We start from the raw sequence: 23881 nt of genomic DNA, 5'->3' as shown, positions 1-23881 counted from the left end.
AAAATATGCTTCAGTGTGAAAAATGAATGTACAAGAAGGATACTTAGTAATACCATTATTGAGTTTTATTTATATACAAAACTCAATAAACTATGTGTCTGACAGCTAGACCCTTTGTGAAACATGTAGGCAAAAACCATATAGGGTCATGGAATTTAGAGTATATTTATGCAGGAGCAAAGCAGCCAGAATATTTCTTCAGTTAGTTTTCAAAGATGAATATTCATTCTTAAGTGGTTGCCTTTGGAAAACACAGCTCCCTACAGGCTCAGAGCTTTCAAAGAACACTTTGATTTACTTTGAATGTGCAGTCACATTTAGTCAATTATTTAAGAGGGTGCATTCAGTACACCTCAACATGTGCACTCTTTGTGCATGCAAATTGGTGATCCTATAGGCAGGTAAATGTAAAATTACCCCATCTGTTTGTGGTTATTTTCTCTTGAGCCCCATATAACTAGAACTACATGCTTCTCTAACACTTACGAGTCTAAGGCTGCACATGAAATTTCAAATTTTTGAATATCCAACCCATTCTTTGGAATATCCATGTTAATTATTTTAACCCCCTTAAAATACTGATCTTAGCAGGCAGGTGAAATGAGAGCATGGCTAATTAGCTCTTTAAAATGAGATGAGAGTCCAGAAGTTGAAGACACTTAACAGAAGGATCCTTAATATTAGTCAAACTATTTATTAGATTTCCTGTGATTTTGGTATTGTTTAGTTTTTGTTTAGAACCTTACTAGCTTTAAAGGCAACTTAGGAAGAAAATAGCAAGAGATAAGAGTTGAATGTAGTTGGGAAAAATATAGAAAAACTGTTTCACATTGTAATCAAAGGACAGTTCTGTAGCTTTTCATAGAATGAAGTTCAAACAGAGTGGATTATGTGTTCTCCATGGAGGTATAGGAGAAAGGAAGGGATGTAAATTAGAGGGAATTTGGAGAAAGGAAGAAAGAAAGAGTGCACAAATGATGAAGTTCTTGCAACTTCTTTTAATCTTTTCACTGAAAATGATTTCAAATACAGCAATATTGAATTTGACCTCTTAAAGACTCTTAAAGTGAGAGCTTCAATAACCCTAAATCAGGTACTGTAAAATTATGGACATACTAGGATATAAATATATATTGAGTAGAAGTGAATGAATATTAATCCTTTTTTTTAAATGAGATTCCTAGAAGCTGTAGACAAAGAACAAAGGGAAAAGATATTCACTAATATTATGTCTTAGTACCCAAGAACATGATGCAGCAGACTACAGTAATTTTCTGATTTTTCCATCATTTCAACCTTTGGAATAAAAGGAAAGATATGAACGGTGGGGAGACTATATTGTAGAAAAACTTGATCTTATAACTATTAGTTATTCAGTGAGATCTAGTTTTAAAAAAAAGATGGCTTTAAATATTGCCAAGGTAAATGTTCAGTCGACACTCCAAAGGGCTTGATTGTGAGCAGTTATTTTTGCACAGTCTTTTACTTTGGTTTATTTTTTAATCCACATACCTGGCTGTGTCTATTCCAAGGGCTGTCATAGTCTGGCGGCCACCTCTCTGGATTATTTTATTTGCTGCAACAAGTACCTCTTCTGTTGATGAATACTTATTGAGGTTGAACTCATGGGTTACATTTTCTCCATACTGTACAATTCCAACCTGAAACACCAAGCCACTGTGAGTTATCCATTTAGCAATGTTCCGTTTTCAATTTTCTTTAGTTTAAACATGTAGATCAGATATACTTTTTTGTCTTTCAGATGAGTTTAAAAATTCATCAGTACACAAATCCTTCTATTTTGACAGCAATAATCATTGCCACTTGTGGATATTCACAGCCCAAAGAACAAGAATGATAGTGCTACTATTAAACTTCCCAAACATTGGTTTATATCTTCAATAGTTTCTACTGGATGACTCTGGCAGGCCTTGGTGGGTAGAAGGTGCTACACACTGACATGCTCTCTGCCTTCACAGAGTTTCTAAACTAGAGAGAGAGAGAGAGAGATTCAACACATGATCATTCCAGTGCATGTTCAACTGTGGAGAGGGCTATAATGCTGTTTAGCAAGTAGAACCTAAGGCCCTACTTCAGAAGAGGCTCAGGGAAAGCCTCTTAGAAGTGATAATCAAGTTAAGACTGGAAGGTGCAAGGAGGGTGGAGACCTGTCCTGAATGGAGGCTGAGTGGGAGGATGGGGTCCACACGAGGGGAATCTGTATGTAAAGAAGATGAGATGAGCAAAAAGCAAGGGACGTCCTGAGAACGGAAAGGAAGTCAGTGAGCCTGGACCAGGCTGTGAGGGTAAGTGAAACAAGATGAGGCTGGGTGAGTAATAAGCGGGGCATGTATCTGGGGAGGGCACATATGCACTTCAGGCTTTATCTAGTTCAGGCGTAGCTTCATTTCTCTCATGCCAGCCCTTCTCCCCACCATCCCTTTTCATGTTATCTGTCTTCCCTTTCTTTCTGACTTCCCCTTTCACTCTGTCCTTTGCACAGACTGGATAATTTGGGCAGCTAACTGCAAAGCCACCATAGAGTAAAATGATATAGAGGGTAAAGTGTCCCCAGATTTGATTTCCCTTGCTCCATATACCTCCCCTCTCCCCTAGAGACGCCCATTTTTCTTATCCTTTTTCTATACCTTTCCTTAAATGTTGATGTGAACCAATAGACTAATCTATATCAAGAATTATGACTGGAGATAACTTTTTGTTTAATTTTCTCTACTCAAAATTCGAGATTCAGAGAATTCTATACCCAAAGGAATGTCTTTTTAATGTAGAAATCTGGGCACTACATTTCTTGGGTTGGGGAAGCGATTTGAGACAAGGTTGCCTTCTTTCCCAGGCAATTGTGTAGTTTGTCCATTGATAAAGTTGCCTCATGCTTGCTTCAGACCCATCCTATTTCCAAGTCTGATCCTATTTCTAAGTGGCAGAGGGGATTGGCATCTACCTTCCAGCCTCCCTTGCAGATGTCACTGTTTTCAGAAATCTTCAGGCTTAATTATGTGTCTGATTTAAAGATACATTTCCACAGTTGTGTCTTTCTTCTTGGAAACCAGAAGTATACTCTGGCATTTTCAGAAACCAATAGGAGAACCTTCCAATCTAAAATAATCTTTATCATCTTTGAGCTACCTTCTAGAGTACTTTAGACATCGTGGACCAATTAAAGCCACTATACTTAAATAAGAGTAGTATTGTATATTTTTAATGCTTTTTAAAAAAATTTTTCCTAATTTATTCAGATTATAGTAACAGAAATTAGTACCACATTTTATAAATGAGGAATTTAAGTTTAAAATATTCCTCATGGTGAAGGGGCAGAGAAGGGTCTAGTCTAAGATCTGAGTCCCTTATCCCAGGGCTTTTTCCATCACTCTACTTCCTCTCTACAAAAATACACCTCCCTAAAGTGCCCGCATTCTCTGTCACTTCATCCTGCCAGTTTCTACTAAATGCTGCTATCATATCATTGCTACTTGATGAATTTAATGAGCTAGCTACCTAATTGAGATGCACTGGAGAATATAATAAAGCAAAGCAAAACAAACAAACAAACAGATCATATTTTAAAAATAGAACATATTAATCCTTCCTTAGAGTTGCTTAGTTGGGTATAGGATAAATAAGAAATAACGAGAAAGCACATTCAAGTGTAAGATAAAGTACATAATAGGCGGAGTGAACATGCAATCTGCTCAATTCATGTCCAGGATAACCCTGCTCTTCTATGAACATATCTTTCACTATCTATTCCAAGATTATGTGCTATTATAATTGGAATAAAGATGACGAGAAGTCCCTTTGGAAATAAAGTAGGCTACAACCAACTAATTATGCAAAAAATAATAAAATGAATGAGGACACACCTATAACTCCAATTCAGGCTATTTCTTTGAATTAAATGTTATGGATAGTTCTGTATTACTCTCCACAAAGATTTAAAAATATTATCCCAATAACCTTTATAGCTTTTAATTAATAATTCAGGGAGAAACTGAATAATTATTAAGAGAAACCATGAAGGCTTGACATTGTCTTTGCATATATAAATATTCAATGTAAATAAAGGTAAAATGATTTTGCTACTTAGATAATCATTATGCCTGTTTTTGGGTATCAAAATGAATAAATGCTACTGTGGAAGTTAATTGCTCACCCATTCAGGACATCTTACAGAGTTGCTTTGTTTTTCTTTCCCTTTGTTTTTATTTGATTAAGCAGGAGACCAAAGAACTCTGAAAACCATCATTCCTGTCATTATTCTTGGACATTTTACTACTTGGGTGAATCTACTGAACACCCTAATCTCTCATTTGGATAATCTATTGAATAGCCTAGTCTCTTATTTCTTTGACTTCCTCATCTTCAGTAATTTTTTCCTCTAGGTCACCTATGTTGTCCACTCTCAAGGTCTTATCCTTGACCTTCTCAACAGGAAAAACTGCAGGACCTCCATCTCAATTTCAAGTGTTCGTCTGTCTGACCATTAACTTCAGCTCATTTACCTAGTATATCTAATTCATCAATTCCTTCACCACATCAAGACTTCCAATTAATTCAGAGATCGTACTTTTTTTTTTTTAACTTAGCATAGATTTCATGGTCCATCACCACAATCATTTACTTGCAAACTTTAACTCCTTTAACCTTTTTTCCCCTCCATTAACTCACTTGGCTAACTTCCAACTCTGGTTAAGTCCAAATATCTTCTTTTCTTTGCGAGCTTCTGTGACACTAAATGTTTCTAGACAGAAATCACACAATTTATAGACTGGTCTCACTTTAAAGTTATGGCCATGAATCTCTAATGTGGTTGCACATAACACTGCCCAACAGTCCTACTCCTTGGTACTAATGAGTGCACTTTGCTCCCATTTATTGAGTTCAATCGAATTCTAGTCATAAGCTATTAACTGCTCAGGAAAAAGAGAGTATCACACTGATACATGGGGAGGAGGTCACATGAAAAGAGATATAATTTATGCCAATTAAACAAGGCTGCTTTGTGCCATAATATTTGACATTTGCAACATACTTTACATATCTTATAAAACCTTCTATGAACTATTGGATTATTGGACACCAGGAATAGAAGAAAAATGTTAGCCCCTTGTTAAGTCAGAAATCAGTGCTTTATATCTTTTCCCTCTCTCCCTTTCTCTACCGACTTAACATATATCTCAATTCCATAAGTTTATTCTTTAGAGAACTTATAACTGCCAGTTGCCTCACCCTTTCTTCATACTTTGCTTCTAACAACTCCACCTGAGGGTCTCTTCAAATGGCTGACTGCCCTTGGACTGCTAGAGCTGCTTTGCCCCTGAGGCTGAAAGAGCCAGAAGTGCCTGGAAATTTTCTCCCTCCTCACCCCTCGCCCTGCTCCATAGATGATGTCTGAGTCCAGGCAGGGAAAGATCAGTCCCTTGACTCAACTTGGAGCTCCCCTTCCAGATCAGCCTGAGGTCTTGATTTCACCTGAAATCACACCCTTGGTTGTCCTCAGTTGCTACTGTTTCGCTCCCCAAAATCTCTTACTATTTTCTTTTAAAAGCACTCCTTAGTAAATCACTGTCACTTGGCTCATTTTCTCAGGGTTTGTGTCTGGGAAACCAGACCTAGGGGAGGGAGAGATGATATAAAGCACTGATTTCTGACTTACCAAGGGGCTAAAATTTTTCTGCTATTCCTGGTGTCCAGATAATCCAATAGTTCACAGAAGGTTTTATAAGATATGCAAAGTATGTTGCAAATGTCAAATATTATGGCACAAAGCAGCCTTGTTTAATTGGCATAAATTCTACCTCTTTTCCTGTGAGCTATTATCCCTGTTTCTGAATTTCTTCATTGGCCCAGACCAGACCTCACTGCCTTGAACCTGGACTGTGGCAATTGTTGGTCTCTCTGCTCTTGCTCTCCCTCAGATTTCCATTCTCCTCAGCTCCATCTACATATTCATGGAAGATTAACTGTCTTGAAATTCTGCTTTTATGACATAACTTCCTTCTTCAAAAATCTCTAGTAACTCTCCATTGCCTACTACATCAATGACTTTGAAATATACTTTAAAAGAGAATTTTTATTCTACTTAAGATGGAAAACAGATAAAACTTCAAGGTGCTCCTTGAAATACTAGACCTGTACGGTAAAATTCAGTTTTCTTTCCCTGACCCGCAGTCACTCAACAGCCTGACTGCACCTTCTTAGTTCCCCCTCAACTCTAGGATTCCCCAGTCCGAGTGCTGTCCCTACCCTTTCTCATCCCTCCCATAAAACTAAAATTTTACTACCCATTCTGGAAGATTCAATTCAAGTTTCACTTTCTCTGCAAAACTTTCCCCACCTAATCACCAATCTAGATAATACTGATCTTCCTCTTCTCTGAGCCCTGAGGCAAACTTGTCTGTTTTGCTTGTGTGAGTACAGCATTCTTCTCAACTGCTTTGTATGTGTGCTTTATCTCCCCAACTACATTATATATTCGAGAGGGGCAAGGAGGAGTAAAGAGCATGGACTATGTCACAGCTTTTGGTATTCTCTTATCCCACGCCACTGCTTTGCTTTGCTTACAGTTGACCCGCATACATTCTTACTAGATGACTGTAACATTTCACATAAGCAAGTAGAAAATTGAGATAGCAGGGAAATAATGATAAGCAGAAGAAGAGAGACAAAAAGAAGTGTGGGAATGAGAAGACTGGGCAGTAGAAACTCAAATCTCAGGGAAATGACCCAGTGTAGGTCCCTGGCTGATACTGGGCTGCATATTTCCTTAGGAACCAGGCAGAGTAAGACCTGCTGTGCCTTCCCCATAAAAAGAGTTCCATTTATTGATTTTGATCACAGGAAAATGGTCAAATCACAAAACAAACATAACTAATGCTTTGCTGAGTATTGATGAGACTCAGTGAATAAAAACAGTTTCAGTCCCAGCTTAGTGTATAATTTAAGGCAGGTAAAACAGATTCATACTAGCACCCTGTGTATATATGCATATGCAACAGAATCAAATAAAGGTCATGATTAAATAGCAAGATAAAAAGTGAGCCAAGTGATGAACACACACTGAAGGAGGCTGGAGGAGAGAAGCACAAGCACATTTACTGTCTTGCATTGAAAGGCCTCATGGAGGGAAGAAGATGTAGCCTCCTAAGTGAGAACCCCAGGTAAAGAACAGACAATGGGTCATGAATGTAGAATGGGAGAAAGCAAAGCTGTCTGGAGCTTGGAAAATATGTCAAAAATGATGAGGAATTGAAATCATTCTAGAAATTGAGAAAAGTAAAACAGCCAATAATCATCATATTTGACTTGAAGCAGTCAGTTGCTTCAGTTGTTGGAATGATACAAGAACCAGAGGGTAGAAATTAAGTAGAACACTGTTGAAGAGTAATGGGGATGAAAAGATTCTAGGCATGTTTGCTAAATGGAAATAAGTAAGCAGGGATGGCAGCTAAAAGAAGCAATAGGTTCGATGTGAACTTTAAGAGAAAATGGAGAAAAAAGTAGCTTATGACCTCAGTAAGAGTACAGGAAGATAGTAACAATACTCATAAGGAGTGGATGAATCCCAAGTAGAACGGTTGCTTTTAGAGACACCTGGAAAGGAAGCCTTTACTTCCTAGGGAGATACAGTTTGAACTTCCTGATTAAGTAGAACAAAAGATATAGGTATGTAATTATAATCTAAGGCCAAAGAGAACTAAGATTCAGGCTAGAGAATAAATCAGGCACACAATGGCTAAGGATTCTGTTACATGAACCAGAGGTTTGTAACACTGATTCAAACCCTCCATTTAAACACGAGATTTATAATCCTTCTTCAGCTAAGCCATGAACTAATATTCCCTTACCCCTTTCCTAGGGAGTACTAGCATCCTTTTGTATGTTACTAGGTATGATATTTAAAGAGTTCCATGGTCAAGTAAACTTGGAAAACAATGGGTAACACAAAGTTAACATGTATCTTTACAGCAGGACCCCCTTCTACACCCTCTCTGTCTCTCTGTTTTTATCTTTTTTGTCTGCCTCTCTTTCTCCCTTTGCTATTTATATTAACTAAAAAAAAAAAAATCCACAAATTTCGAATGCAAAAGACCAAGGCTTTCTCTTACTCCTGTCCCCAGTTGCTCTACTCTGACTCATAAGCAAATTCTTTTGAAAGTGCTCTCAGAGGATGCCTGGGTGGCTCAGTTGGTTGGGCGGCTGCCTTCGGCTCAGGTCATGATCCTGGAGTCCCTGGATCGAGTCCCGCATCGGGCTCCCTGCTCGGCGGGGAGTCTGCTTCTCTCTCTGACCCTAACCCCTCTCATGTGCTCTCTCTCATTCTCTCTCTCTCAAATAAATAAATAAAAATCTTTAAAAATAAAAAAAAGAAAAAAAGAAAAAAGAAAGTGCTCTCAGAGAGGGGCCTGGGTGGCTCAGTCAGTTGGCTGACTGACTCTTGGTTTCAGTTGGGGTCTTGATCTCACGGTTGTGAGACTGAGCCCCGCATTGGGCTCCATGCTTAACTGGGAGTCTACTTGAGATTCTCTCTCTCCCTCCACCCCTGCCCTCCTCTCAAAAATAATAAATAAATAATTCTTTAAAAAAAGTGAAAGTGCTCTCAGAATCTCTGATATGAAAACATGAATTGTGAATCATGAATTGGAAGACCTGGTATATTTTATTCTTATTTAAGGGAATATTTTTGGGAGAAACATATTCAATACCTCACGTCAAGCAACATAGTTTGGAAAACATTTCTTTACAATACTGAGTTACCTACTTGTAAAGATCAATTAATTGTTCTGCCTCATTCACCTCTGTTATATTCATGATACAATATCATGTACTGCAGTTACGCAAAAATGAGATTTTATCTCATTTCTAAGTTGGAAGTCTTTTGGATTCAGGGACAAAGTTTTAGTTTTGTGTTTTTTTTTTTTTAATTTTTTAAACTGCCCATGACAGCTAGCATAATATTTGATCAATAAGATACTTCATATATATCTGCCAAATTACAATGAATTAATTATCTAAGTGGCCTCATTTCTTTTGGGGGGTAGAGAAGAAAGAGGAGGAAAATGAATGTGAGAAATATAAAAGAAATCACTGTAAGGAAGGCCTTCTGATTTTTCTTTCATGAAACTTCAAGTCACAACAGAATGACAAAGAAGTTTAAGAAAGAGAAGTGTGTAAAATAGCTATTAAGTGTATTAAATCAAAGAGCTATGAAGGAATGGAATTATTTTCTCATTTAGAGTTGTATTATTACTTTGTATTATTAAGTCAATGTTCTATCAGCAGTACCTAAATTTTAATTTCTAGCACAAACTAAGTTTCTGGGCTTTCATTCAACAATTAACATTATCAACTCAATGGCTTCTTTAGGGGAATAATGATAGGGTAAAACAATGGAGTTTTCAGTGTAAGATGCACAATTGCTTAACATGAAAAGACCTCAGGCTTTGTGTCTGGCCAATTTTATATTTCCTTTTACCAAACTATGGTACAAAAGCCCTGCCCTATAATATGCTTCTAATGTAATCAAGTCAGAGTATGATGTGGTAATAATACAGATTGTAGTCCGAGTGAACCATCATCATGGACCATTCTGAGGCTATTTTAGCTGAAACTAGGCTTAACCTCTTGTCACTATGGAGAGGGACATAAATGAGACTGGTTCCCAAGGAGATGAAATGAGTTCTCAGAAGCATAAAATTGATAGATGATAGATATAAGTTCTAGGAAAAGGGTGTCTTTAGCTGCCCTCTTGAATGCTGTTGCAATGAAACTCATCCAAGTTCAAAAATGCAAAGATAGGAGAGTAAAAGTAAAGTTCCAAGGAGAGAGAAGACTGTGGCAGAAATCAGGATGAGAGGTGAATGGGGCTGGGGAGGGAACACCTGCAAAGAAAAGCCTGAAATCTAATGTAAAGGGATGTCTGGGGGAGTCCCCACAAACAAGTACTTCTAGCTCGATGACTTCATGACGTGAAGTGAGAGAAAGAGGTCATTACAGCAATGGTTTTTAACACAAGGAGAAAAATTCCAGCAATGACATTTTTCCAACCCAAATGATTTATCTCCTATGTGCTTGGCCACACATAAAACTCCAAATTGTAGTCCATAAATAAAAGGTTTAAGGCACGATGCTGTCAAAGTGGAATTCACAGTCTGCCAGGAGAGACAGACACATGAAGCAAAAAGTAGTGCTACCAATTGATGAGAGCAATAAGTGAAGGGTGAGCACAAGGTACAGGAACATGAGAGGAGAAAGAATTGTTCATGGGAAGCAGGGGCAGAAAGATCATGGAAAGTGACAGAGCAAGTGACATTGGAACTGAGTCTATGAAGTTTACCTAGCACCTAGGGCCTGGGGTGGAGAAGGGCACTCTGGGCGGAGGGACTCGTGGACACTGATGATGTGTTCAGGGATGGCCAGAGGGGTGGGAGTGGCTGCAGGGCAAGAAGGGAGGCAAAAAGACACCAGGGAGGCAGGGGGCAGCAGGAATGACTGGTGCCATATAATCCACTGGAGAGCTTGGATATTATTTAGCAGGTGAAGATAGGCGATTTTTTATCCAGGGAAATGCTATAATCTGAAAAGATCTGGAAAGATAACTCAGGTGAGTTATGGATGGAGGTAGGAGAAAATGGAGACTGGGTGGTTAGTGATAGAGAAGATTCACCTCATTCACAGCACCACTGTCAGAAAGTATAGCCTGATTGACAAGGATATGGCTGCAAGGCGCAGTCAGGCTTCTTTTCAGACTTCAAAACAATGAATCAGGCCTCATATTTAAGGCTTCTAGGGAAATGGCCATAAAATGCGCAGTAAAAAGAAAGATAAATAATATTCCTAAAATTTAATTAATTTCTCTCTTTCATTTTGCCTGGTTTAATGTTATGCTATACTCTTGATAGCAACAATCTAGACATTGTTCCATTAGTATATTTCACTTTTACATCAAGCCTCACAATTTACTGGTTTTATTTAGGGTAATGCACTCGTATTTGGCATATTTATATCATTCTCATTTACTATTAAAAGCAATGTTATGTTTAGGTATTGAGGATCAATAAGACCTCCATAATGTTTATACCATCATATCTTTTACGGCAAGCTCAGAGTGTTTCAGGTTTGTTTTTATAGGCGGTTTTTTAAAAGGCAATTTTATAGCCTTTACTCTGTCTTGGATAAAAAATTGGTTTACAAAATTTCCTTCACTGTGTTTGCAAAAGTCTTAATGGGACCACACAGAAACATGGAAGAAATTTTGAGTAACTATTTGGAGTTGATCTTTTTGTCATTATGCTGCATTCTACTAATGTATACTAATTGTCATATAGAAACTTTATTTTTTTAAGTTTTTTATTTTAATTCCACTTAGTTAACATGCAAGTTATGTTATATTAGTTTCAGGTGTACAATATGGTGTGATTCAACATTTCCATACATCATTCTGTGCTCATCACAAGTGCACTCCTTAATGCAAGCTTTTTTATTTGTTTTCCTTCCTTCCTCCCTTCCTTCCTATCTTTGCTTTTTTCTTTGTTGTGTTGATAATTACTTGCACATCTTTGCAACTATCTTTCAATACATGCAATTACTAAATGACAAATCTATGACTGTAGAGAATAGGCTATCATATTTCATCTTTACCTGTTGTACTAACTGTATGACTGTAACCAATATAATAAACAAGAACTCTGAGGTAGAGTCAGAATGTAAATTTTTTTGGCTCATGATCCCTTTAAAACTTATCTAGGGTGAAGTTCTTCCGTTATCCCTGGATAGAAAGATAAATGTCTTATTCTTTGTTTTAAAATAGCTATTAAAAAAAAAAGACCTATAAAATTTGACCAGTAAGCAACACAGGTTTGAACTGTGTGGGTCCACTGATACATGACTTTTTTTTTTTGGTAAATACAGTGTAGTACTGTAAATGTGTTTTCTCTGCCTTATGATTTTCTTAATCACATTTTCTTTTCTCTAGCTTATTTTATTGTAAGAATATGGTATATAATATGTATAACATATACAATATGTGTTCATCCATTCCTTATGTTATTGGTAGGGCTTCCAGTCAACAGTGGGCTATTAGCAGTTAAGTTCTCAGGGAGTCAAAAGTTACATGCAGACTTTTAACTATGCAGGGAGTCAGTGCCCCTAACCTTCACATTGTTCTAGGGTCAACTGTATTTTAATTTAGTTGTGCCACATGAAATTGCTGTATTTGTAGGTAGAAAATGATCAAATAACAATTTCATATGGTTCAACCTAAATTAAAACAAACTCAAGAAGACAAAATATCAAAGTTGATTTATAGTTAAATTTTCTCTCCTCCCCTTACTAAGGCTTACAGGGGGTGAGAAGCATGTAGTTGAGAAAGGGGCACAATTGGCTGTTTCTTTGTTTCTTTACTCATCTTCCCTTAGATCGTTAACTATAGTTTCTGACCTCTCCAGGGACAGGGGTAGGGGAGATGTATAAAGGATACAGGAATTCTTACTTGACTGGTGCTATCCTGAGATAGATCAGGTGCTACCAGGTGATAACAGCCTTCTTGTGGGTTCTCTCTAGATTTCCCTTTACTTACATCCTTGTCTGAGTGAATATATTTCCCTACTGCAGTCCTAGACATGAGGGATGTCTTCTGCTTTTCTGTGCAGAATAAGCCTCTGCTCACCTCCAGGAGAGTCTGTGGACAGGACCTAGCACGGTTCCACGATGATTCATAAACACACACATTCTTTGTACTGACAGACGCTGGGCCTGCAGGCCAATTCCATGGCGGCTACCTCTCATCTGATTGCCTGTCAGGAGCTGGTCAGCTGCTGTGTCGCCCGTTAGGTATTTCAGGCAAAGGTCAGGCACTAGTCAAGTTGTGTCCCAACTTTAGTGGACACACCAAGCTCACTGTATGATCCCACTGAAGCCTTTCTCACTAGGCTCTTCACAAATCCCCTCAACTCCATTCTTAATTCCTTTATACCTTTGAGGTGGGTGAGGAGTCTAAGAACTCACCATCCAGCTCTTAGCTTTCTATCTGTAGTCTCTCTCACAATTTATTTTTATATCTTCCCCTTTCAGGAATGAAGGCAGGGAGGATAAGTAATTGACCTGCTCCGTTTCTGAGCTGGGCTGGTTCACCCCTCCTTAGGCAACCTGGTGGTCCCCGGCTCCTGGGAGAAGGTCGCCATATTGAAGCCCAAATTGGTGCGCACACCCCATCAGCATAGCGCACTACAGCCCAGAACTCCTGGGCTCAAGTGATCCTCCTGCCTCATCCTCCCGAATAGCTGGGGCTACAGGTGCGTGCCACCGCGCCCGGCGGAGGATAAGTACTTGGGAGGAAAAATTCCAGAAGCAAATTCTGTCAATCTTCGGGCAGAATTGGGTGCTTTAATTGAAAACAAACAAAAACAAAAGACAAAACAATCCAAACTTATTTAAATTATGTTACCATCAGTCAGGGAAAAAAATGGTTGTTAAATTATGTTTTTGGAGAGAATTACTATAAGACCACATGAGAGATAACCATACTTTTCTGTACACATTTCTTTGAAGAGCAAGTATTTTTCCAAAATTTCTATGAACAAATTTCTTTTCTGAATCCACTGAAGGAAGGTCAATTTTTTTTTTTAAAGATTTTATTTATTTATTTGACAGAGAGAGAGCACAAGTAGGCAGAGTGACAGGCAGATGGAGAGGGAGAAACAGGCTCTCTGCTGAGCAGGGAGCCGGATGCGGGGCTCGATCCCAAGACCCAGGATCATGACCCGAGCCGAAAGCAGCAGCTCAACGGACTGAGCCACCCAGGCGCCCCGGAAGGTCAAATTTTAAAGGGAGCTTAAATGTGTTACACTTAAAACCTTATTAAATACAGTTTAGCAAAATTGATGGCTTAGTAAATATGTCCTTTTCAATCCATTTCATTTAGAGAATTGCTTATGAAACTAGTCATCAATACAACTTAAGCCAAAATAGAAAAAGATTAGAAAATACTAAAGTATAAACGCTAAAGCCCAAAGTATAAAGTAATATACTTAAAAGAATATTAAAATGCCAGTTATTGAAAAAGTGTCTCATTAAATGTCCACCTATCAGAGAAAAATTTTTAAAAGCATTAATTATGATATACACATTTATTCAACAGAGTCTCATTAAGGGCCCACTATATCACAGCAAAGCACTGGCTGCCACTGAAAAGGATTAAAAGGTGATATAAAGTCTGTATCTAGAGATGCAGCAGACGCACGTACATAATATATAATAATGCGTTAGTCCTATGTTTCTCAAACTTTACCATGTTTAAGGATCATGTCGCTTGCTTACTTAAAATGCAGGCTCTAGAGCCCCACCCTGAGAGACTCCAATTCTGAAAATCTGGGGTACAGCCCAAGGACCTCACGGATTTGGAAAAAGAAATTCTATGAGCCACTTTTGGAGAAACACTGCATTATACAGAAGCCCTATGAGGGCAGTGGCTGTGTCTGCCTTATTCTCCACAATTATCCAAGCCCTAGCCCAGAGCCCAGTACACTGTAAACCCTCAGGAAAAACATTTGAGTAAATGAATGAAGGAGTATGGCTAAACTCCACAATGAATTATACAAGCAAAATGTGACATAAAAATTTAGCCATTTAAGAAGCTCCTCTCTCCTTAGGAAGAAAGTTTCCTTGGGTGAAGTCAGCAGATATCACAACTGACTCAGTGCACAGGGCTGCATTCTGAAATTTTCCCCTCTGTGGAATGGGGTCCTAGAACTGAGTAAATGTGACCTGACTCTTTTGCCCCAGAGTATGTTCATTTCCCTCCCATTCACTGGTAGCATCTGAACCCTTAAGGCCTGGCCCGTATTCCTCTGAATAGAGTGATTGTTCCCCCCAAGGAAAGACCTAGGATTCCATAGAGCCCACACTGGCAGGCTAGAATTCCACTGGTGGCTGGCAGAATAGCTCCTTTATTAGGACTTTCACTATAGAAATATAAAATTAATTACGGTTCTAGTGGATAGAAACATCAAAATTGCAGCAGGGTGGGTTGAGCATATAAGCAATGGATTATTATCTATTTCTTTACAAAACAGAGTCACTGGCACAGATTCCCACTGAGGCGGTGGTTATTTTTCTAAGAGAGCCTTGTAGATTTCCTTCTTGAAGTTGTGGAGCAACTTCAAACATGTCACTGCTGCACTATTGTCTGCAAATAGCTACAGATAAATACATTTTTTACAGTGAAACAGATAAATGAATTTAAAAATAAAATAAAATTTCCAGATGAATAAAAAATACTTGAAATTAAAAAAAATATTCCAAGACTATTCTTGACTTTGGAAAGAAAGGACCGGATAAGGAAGCAAATGGGGTAGGCAAAACGGGTGGAAGTGAAGAAAGCACATCCTGGGGAAGGCAATGAGAGAGGACAGAGCTTCGGTCCAGCCATTTCATGGCAGGTGTGTCAGGGGTCAGGGAAGAGAGTGCCACGGGGCTGGCCACAGAAGGACAGAGACAGTCATGATGAAATGAAAAGGACTAGAGACCTAACATTTAGGACCAGCTCTGAAACTTCTCCAGAAGTAGAGGTCTCCGCAAGGACAGAGAGCCCGATTGCAGTTGGAAAAGCTATGGTTTCTGATCTGTCATCAATAAGGAAGTAACCTTGAACAAGTTACTTAGACTCTTCCATCCCCTCCATAAATTGAGATTTGGGGCTAAATGACCCCCACAATTCTGCCCAGCTTTAATTTTATAGCTCCATGAATTTTATTGACCAAAGAGAGAAAGGATAGGAAAAGAGAGGAAGAAGGAAGAGAGAGGTCCTCAGAAGGGGAAAAAAATGGAGGAGCAAGTCACATTCTGGAGTGGTCTTTTAAAGGATGCAGGCTGCCTAATGCCCTGTAGCAAGAAGAGATAATAATATCCCCTCCAAACCTCTGGTAATTCACCTGGGAAGATTAACTGCAAGTGAGAAACTTGCATCCAGGAAAATTTACATTTTGTGATGCATAAAAGTTCATTTTCTTTAAATATTTTACACTGATTTCAAGATGTTCTTTATTGTACAGTAGGATATACACAGCCTTGCCCCTTACCTAGCTCTCACCTCTTCAGCCTTGGAACATGGCCATATGACATTTCACTTTGAGGTTTGCATCTACTTTGCAATCTTCAACTACTATCCTTTTGGGAAAATTCATTTTATATATATGTGTATATAAATTTGTATTTATAGGTATACATATACAGAAATATATACAAGCATATCATACACACACACACACACATACACACATCCGTGTGTATTTAGGTCCCACACTATGTGTGGGTGTGCCAAATATTAATGCAGTCAGACCACTTTTTCAGTGCCTCAGAAATTTCTCCAAAAGTCGAGCTCTCAGAAAGAAAAGGAAAGACATTGGTCTGCTTGTGCAGTCCTAAAGTGTCCTGTGCTCTCCTGCAGTCCCCAAACCATGCAACAACCATTTTGACTCTGACTCCCATACTAATTTCTGCTCTCAAGGCACTGACTTCACCCTGACATTTAATTTGCCTTTTATTCACTGTCATCTCCATATTTTAAGCCATACAGCCATATAAGTTTTTTTTTTAAATTTTATTATGTTATGTTAATCACCATACATTACATCATTAGTTTTTGATGTAGTGTTCCATGATTCATTGTTTGCGTATAACACCCAGGGCTCCATGCAGAACGTGCCCTCCTTAATACCCATCACCGGGCTAACCCATTCCCCCCACCCCCCTCCCCTCTAGAACCCTCAGTTTAATAAACATTAGGTTAGTTAAACCCAAACTCAGTGTCTGAAGTGGGAGAGCCACATGGTAAGTTTCACTTCATTTAATGACAATAAAGGGGATGTGTTTAGAAACAGATACTCATGGGGAGAAATTAAAAAAAAAAAACTATTAAACTTAACTGTAGCTAAAACATGGAGCCTGTGCTTTTTGCTTAAGAAAAGAAATTATTAAATATGAGAAAAAATGGACCTTAAGCGATCCTGTGGTCACTTATGAATTTACTTGTATAATATGAGAAAGGAGATTGTAATGTGATGTGTTCTTTAGGATGTTAGATTAGTTTCCACAAATTCTGACACCCTGCTTTGATATTACCAAAGGTGGCTACACTTACCTTATAAGTAAGAATACAATCATGATTTTACAGAGATTTATAGGGGATATTTTCTAAGAGCATTAGAAATGGCAGTTTTCATAATATTTTGTTTAGAAAATAACAGGGTCAGACATATAGAATATAAAATTCATCCCGAATATTAGCTTTATTGATTAATTTATTTTCGGAGTATTTTGTATTATTAAAAATCTATACATTTTTATCTTTAGAACAACAGAAGTCAAAATGCGTAGTCACATACCTGTGTCTGTTTAGGACCAATATCCATTCTTTCAAGAAGGTCATTTAAAAAAGCTGTAACACTCTCCCAGGGGTAAATACTATTGGAGCCATCCAGCACTATGACTATGTCCAGTTGGGTGCTGCATTCTGTAATAAAAAGAGTCAACCATGCAAATCTGGAGTTTGTCTTTTTAGATAGTATGAAGGTGTATGGAGTGTTTTCATAGCTGAAATAAGCTCATTTTAAAAGATAAGCTGATAGTTTACATAGTGGATACACTGGGTTTTAAAATCAGAAAAAGTAGTTTTAGGAAAAGTAAAGGTGATAAATACTACTGCATTCAATAGCAATTGGTTGGGATTCTTATCAAGTAAAACTCATCTCTACTTAATTTTAATCAACATTGTATGAGTTATCTTTGGAAATTTTCTCAATATGAATTTTTTATACAACTGTTCTCTTTCTGTGTATTTCAAATGAGATTACTTTCTTCAAAGAGACTCACTCTTTAAATAAAAACAATGTGACAGCTTTAGCTATGATGTTTTAAACAAGACTCTGTTAAAGGTTATTTACACTAATAATCAGCTCCAAAAATAGCAGTGAGGTTTGGTTATAAATTGGCAAAGCAAACATTTACCTAAATTGGTAATGCTGGTAGCTGAGAAAATACTTCAAGCTTTTTGGTATGCTCCTGTGTATACGTATGTCTCATTCATTGCTTACACTTTTCAAACATGTAAGAACATTGCATAAAATGTGTACCTCGTACAGGAGCAATGGAGTTCACGACTTGAAATGTGGGGCTGACATCAGAACAGATTCCAGTTGTGTAATGCAAATGTCCACATCTATAGGCATATAAGGGGCCACATGCCTTTTAAAAAATTAAAAACCATAAGATTAAAAATTATGTAACAGATTTTATAAAGTCTTAGAATAACAGCATTCCTGGTTCATTAACCAACTCTTTGCTATCTTACCAGAAACCCTCCGTTTGGGTTGGTGACTAAAGTTGATCCAAAAGTCATGTTCTCCTTTACTTCCGTGACATTGGGAATTGATGTATTAACTAAAAATAGAACAAAATTTTATGAGGGTGGAAAACAAAGTATAATTAAGTGTCTTCTCATTAAGACATTCTATTTGCTTTGCTCATATCATAGCACTTTCCTTGTCTGATTCAACTAGTCTTCAAAGTATTATTAAGGAATATAAGAACAAGCTAAGGCCAAAAACCTGGCTTATGTCCCAGAAACTTTGTCTGGATAGCTGTCTCAAATAGTTTTGCTGAACTATAAAAGAATGCAGAACTATTGGGGCAATGAGAGAATGTGGGATAGCCTTTCACACATTTTTGCTAATTAAAACAAATAAAATATTTAACCTCATAATATTATAGACATAATGTAAACTTACACACCTACCTTGCATGTTATATCTATATGTTATAAATAACCAATGATAAAACATGATTTCTGACAAGAGGGAAAATGAGTAGTAGAGCAGAAAAAAAAACCCCTCAAATATCAAATATAAGTTTATGACCATTAATTTTACCATCATGGGGACATCATGAAGGTAACAAACAAAACTGGAGCAAGACTGAGCAGTGTTCGGGACATTTGGAGAAAAGAAACACAATGAAAGGATGCCATTTGACATTCGAGATAGGAATGTTGGGTCTTGAAGCATGCCAACCTAGCAAAATTGGCAAGAAGTTCCAGTTACTCATATTGAAAAAAAGAAAAAAAAAAAGATTGGACAGGAAAATAAAAATCTTCTAAACCCTGCTTAGCAGAGTGCTGAAATATTTGAAAGTGGCAAAACTCAGGTTCAAGAAAGATTTATCTCACTGTTAATGCCCAGAAGTTTTTCCTACCTTAAGACCATATACAGTTTAAAGTGAGGGAATGGAAGCAGAGATTCCTGAATGGTCACACTGTCTTCCTAATCTGATAGTGGTCTTTGTCCCAGAGTTTAGTCTGGTTTGCCTTGCAAGTACTTGGAACTGGGCTATTATCTACATGGGTCTTAAATAATCTGGATTAGAGTTTTTTATACTAGGGTTGACACTGGATGAACATTCTTGGGACATTAGGGACTATAGCAGGAACTTGTCCACTGTTGTTGATGTAGTTAAAATCTCCATGCTAATGTTAAAACTCTATTACAGTTTCCAGTAATGAAAGAATAGCTCCTATCAGAACAAGTCCTTTGCAAATAACAACTATAACTCTAGGAAAAGGAGAAAAAAAAAAAAGAAAAAAACCATCTGAAGGCACTGGAAAGCAACCAAAAGCAGACAGAAACTGGAGGCAAGTATGTACTTGTAAGAAAAGATTAGCATGGCGTGAGTTTCCTGTTTATGTGTTTGTTTTCCCCTAAGGGAAGGCTCTTGTCAGTGGCTAAACCTCAAATAAAGCTCAAAGTCTTACTGTTTTGAAGAAACAGAGGACAGAAATTGGGGTAATGACAGCAACTGCAAAGTGAGGGGGTATATCTTGGAAAGTAGAACCACAAAAAGAGAGTTCCAACATATACATGTATATTCTGTCCAAATATCTGAAGGACTTGAACTGTATATGTGCAGGGCAAACTTCAAACAGCTCAGCTACAATTAGAAGAACTGTATAGAGATTTTAACTGCTTCCCACTGCAGTTTGGAAATTGAGTTCAGCCAAGTAAACTGTCTGCTAAAACAAAAAGTTAAGACTATTCAAAAACACATAAAAGATCTAGAATCTCCAAACTTATAACTCAAAAGTATAATCCAGGATATAATCCAAAATTACTAAACACAAGATAAAACAGAAAATGTGACTCAAGCTCAAGAGAAAGGTAATAAATAGAAAGTGATGTTGAGATATTCCAGATGTTCTAATTATCAGACAAGATTTTTAAAGCAGCTATTATAACTATGCTCATAAATGTAAAGGAAAAATGTTCATAATAAACAAACAAAATTGAAAAAAGAGAACTGAAAAATAAAATATTTGAAGTTAAACCTACAAAATATATACTAATTTAATGGTATTTAATACTGTATAGAACACTGATAGGATTCTAATTCTTGGATAGTTCTAGTAGGAAGTTCCTAGTCATGTTCTAATTACAGTGATATTTCTATCAAACATACCCATTTCTATATAAATTTACCTTGTACTATTCTCTTTAAAAGAATTTATGTATTACAAGTCCTGTGCTATTTTCTTTTAAAAAAGGAACAGTTAAGGGGGCGCCTGGGTGGCTCAGTTGGTTGAGCAACTGCCTTCGGCTCAGGTCATGATCCTGGAGTCCCGGAATCGAGTCCCGCATCGGGCTCCCTGCTCAGCGGGGGGTCTGCTTCTCCCTCTGACCCTCTTCCCTCTTGTGCTCTCTGTCTCTCATTCTCTCTCTCAAATAAATAAATAAAATCTTAAAAAAAAAAAAAGGAACAGTTAAATTTTGTGGAGGCAATGTAATGGGTGGGGTTACTTGGAAAGGTCTTTTATTTCTAAATCTATGGATATTCTATCATGAATTCTAAAGCAAATGAAGGGCAGACAGAATCAAAATGTCATTTTATGTGAATCTGAGTGATAAGAACTGAAGAATATTTATAGATTCTTGTAATCTTTTCTTGAGTTAAAATTTATTTTTAATGAGAATACTGGGTATAATTTAGGATCAGGCTTTAATGTTTTGACTTTACATACCTGGTAGATCCAACTTTATGCAAGGTAATGGTTTGCCTCTCCCAACTGGACACTTGTAGACATCTCCAGTTCTGTTCTTGGGTTGACCAACTAGAGGAGAACCAATAAGCACCCTGGAAGTTAAATAACTCAATTAACATTTTTGAATAAAAGGAAACATTTTATTTTAGTTATTTTATGACTAGTTCTAAGACAATGACAGTCTCATAGACATAATCAGATAGTTACCCTCTGTTAGTAATGTAATGTTATTCAAAATAAGTTGAGTGTCTTGAAATTGCAGGTTGATTTGTATTAAAAAACTATAAAATATATAGAGGAGAGATTTCAGTATATTTTATTTATTGTATTATATATTTCTTTATTATATATTTTATTTGGGGGCTGAAGTAATAAATAGTGGTTAAGCCTGCTGCTGTGTTAGTTTACAAAGCATACATGGAAGTATAAATGACTTTTTCCTATGAGGAGTTGATAATTTCATAGAGAAGTTAGCAAATATAAACATTTGATTATCATAAGATTTAGTATTAGTATATACTAGTTTGTAAGCATTTAGAAAATAAGGATAGTTATGAGACCCAGGTTAAAATCACTTACTGTCTTTTTAGACAGAATTATAGAATTGCTTTAATAATAATTAATGAAAAAATATAATCATGATTTATTTTAGTCCTAGGAAGCCATTTAACAAGTTTTCCTGTGATATCTTCAGGAATAGGGTGGATGAATGTGGTTGAGTGTTAAGGCACTTGGGTGGATTCACAGCTGCTGATTCATTGCTGGCTGAAAAGCTATATACTAAGATGCTGATTACTATCAGCCAAAGGACTTTAATTATGTGCCATAAGAATTTACTTGGGTTGTCTTAGCCTGTATCTTTGTTTATGACTTTTGAGAAGATACAGAAAGCATAAAGTTATGCATCAAGTAAATCAGTATATCTATTTGGGCAATCAGAAGTGTCTCAAAATTCTGGAACTAGAAACTTAATAAACTAGTTAAAATTTAATATGAACCTATGTAAATAACTTCACTTAGCTGCATACTTTTATCTACATCAATACAGGATGTGGGCAACCTGACTTAATAGGAGTTCACGTAAAAACGACAGGGGGGTTTGTTGATAGCAAGTAAACATGAGCCAACAGTGTATTTTAGTATCAAAAATGCTAATGTGACCTTAGGCTGCATTGCTGGAAATAGATGCCCTGGTCAAGGAAAGTGATCACCCCTCTGTGCTCTGGACTGTCAGACCATGTCTGTAATCTCCAAATTAAAAGGGACATAGGCACAATGGAATGTATTTGGTAGTTAGGACTCAGATGGTTAAGCACCTGGTAATTTTGTCAGACCAGAGATGCTTGAGGGAAAGTTGGGGATATTTAGCATAAAAAAAAAAAAATATCTGAAGGAGAGTTGAGAGGTTCCATAGGAGTGTAGGTGCTGAAGGCATATATTAAAAAAAAAACCTAAATATTTGAAAGTCTCTCATATTGAAAAGAAATGGGATTTATTTTGTGTAAATTCTTTGGATAAAGCTAGTATTAATGAAAATGTTTTATAACATGCAAATATTGAATTGTTGAACAGACTCCCTAAAACATACCTATGATATAATGCCTTTGTAAAGCCATTTTTATATGCATAAATAACCATAAAAATGTTTAAACCTTTTAATGCATAATTCTTACTTCTGACAATCTATCCTAAAAAAATGGCCTAAATTAAGGGAAAAAGCTTAATGCATAAAAAATAATGCTCATAGTGTTATATACAATATACAAGATGAAAAAATATAGTCAATAGCAAGAACTAATTAATTATTGCAGGGTCATTCTATAGAATATTGCAGTCATAAAAAATAATAGTTAATAAGATTGTATGGTGGTATTAAAATCATTTATGATCTAATTCAAGTAAAAATCTACCTCATTTAGTGAAAACCTATGACAATTCAAAGTGGATGACAAATGTCATATTAAATGTACTCATCATAATAGCAATGACAATAATAGCTGGCACTTACTAAATCTATACCTTGTGCCATATACTGTTCTAAGTGCTTTCCATATACTAAGTAATTTAATCCTCTCCATTAAATATAGCATGAACTTTGGTGCCAGACTTCATGCATTCAAATCATAGCTTTGTCACTTACTTAGTTGCATGATTTAGGACAAGTCACTTAGGCTCTGTGCCTTAGTTTCTTCATCTGTAAAATGGAACTACTACATCTATGTAAAACATAGATTAAAAGGGAGTTCATCAAAAAACAAATTATATTAAGGAAGTTATGGTTAGTGTTCTTTCCCCAATATTTTCAAAGCTTTTTTTTAATGTGATTGATTAGTTTTACAGTTAAGACAGTTTAGAGGAAAGTAGTGAGCCTACTATTATGGAAAATATTTAAGTTGAGGCTAGATGGATTGAATAATGTTTATTAAGAACAGTCTACAAGCCCAGCATGTACACTAGGCCCTGGGGATATGAAATTAATAAAACACATTTTTTTTTAGGTTGCTTAAAACTTAGGGGGGGAAGCAGAACTATAAATGGACTATTATAATACTGAATAGGTCAGAACTTGGTGCAACTTCAGCAAGGTCCTAGAAGCAAGAAGAAACAGCTCTTTTGGTAAGTTCAAGTAGCTCATTGTAGCTGGAGTAGAAGTTGAGCCTGTCAAGCTAAACAGTGTCCAGATCACAAACATTCCTATAGTCCAGTTTAAGGAATTTGGATTTATTATATGGAGGGGAGAGTTGGGAACCACCAATGCTTTTAAAGAGGGATGTGACATGA

General features: G+C 36.9%; 1 protein-coding gene across 1 annotated transcript in view; it reads right to left on the bottom strand.

The window, feature by feature from the left end:
• ITGA1 (integrin subunit alpha 1) overlaps positions 1–23881 on the bottom strand; it is a 154448-nt gene that overhangs the window by 71914 nt on the left and 58653 nt on the right. The window contains exons 3-7 of the mRNA XM_081825796.1: positions 21080–21192; positions 18365–18453; positions 18147–18258; positions 17400–17527; positions 1513–1661 (exon numbers count right to left, since the gene is read on the bottom strand). Coding sequence (XP_081681922.1) covers positions 1513–1661; positions 17400–17527; positions 18147–18258; positions 18365–18453; positions 21080–21192 — 591 coding nt within the window. The remainder of the gene's footprint in view (positions 1–1512; positions 1662–17399; positions 17528–18146; positions 18259–18364; positions 18454–21079; positions 21193–23881) is intronic.

This window comes from Leptonychotes weddellii, chromosome 7, assembly GCF_054177405.1.
Source record: "Leptonychotes weddellii isolate Sample4059 chromosome 7, ASM5417740v2, whole genome shotgun sequence".
Taxonomy (NCBI): domain Eukaryota; kingdom Metazoa; phylum Chordata; class Mammalia; order Carnivora; family Phocidae; genus Leptonychotes; species Leptonychotes weddellii.
This window is presented reverse-complemented; position numbering and strand designations above follow the sequence as displayed.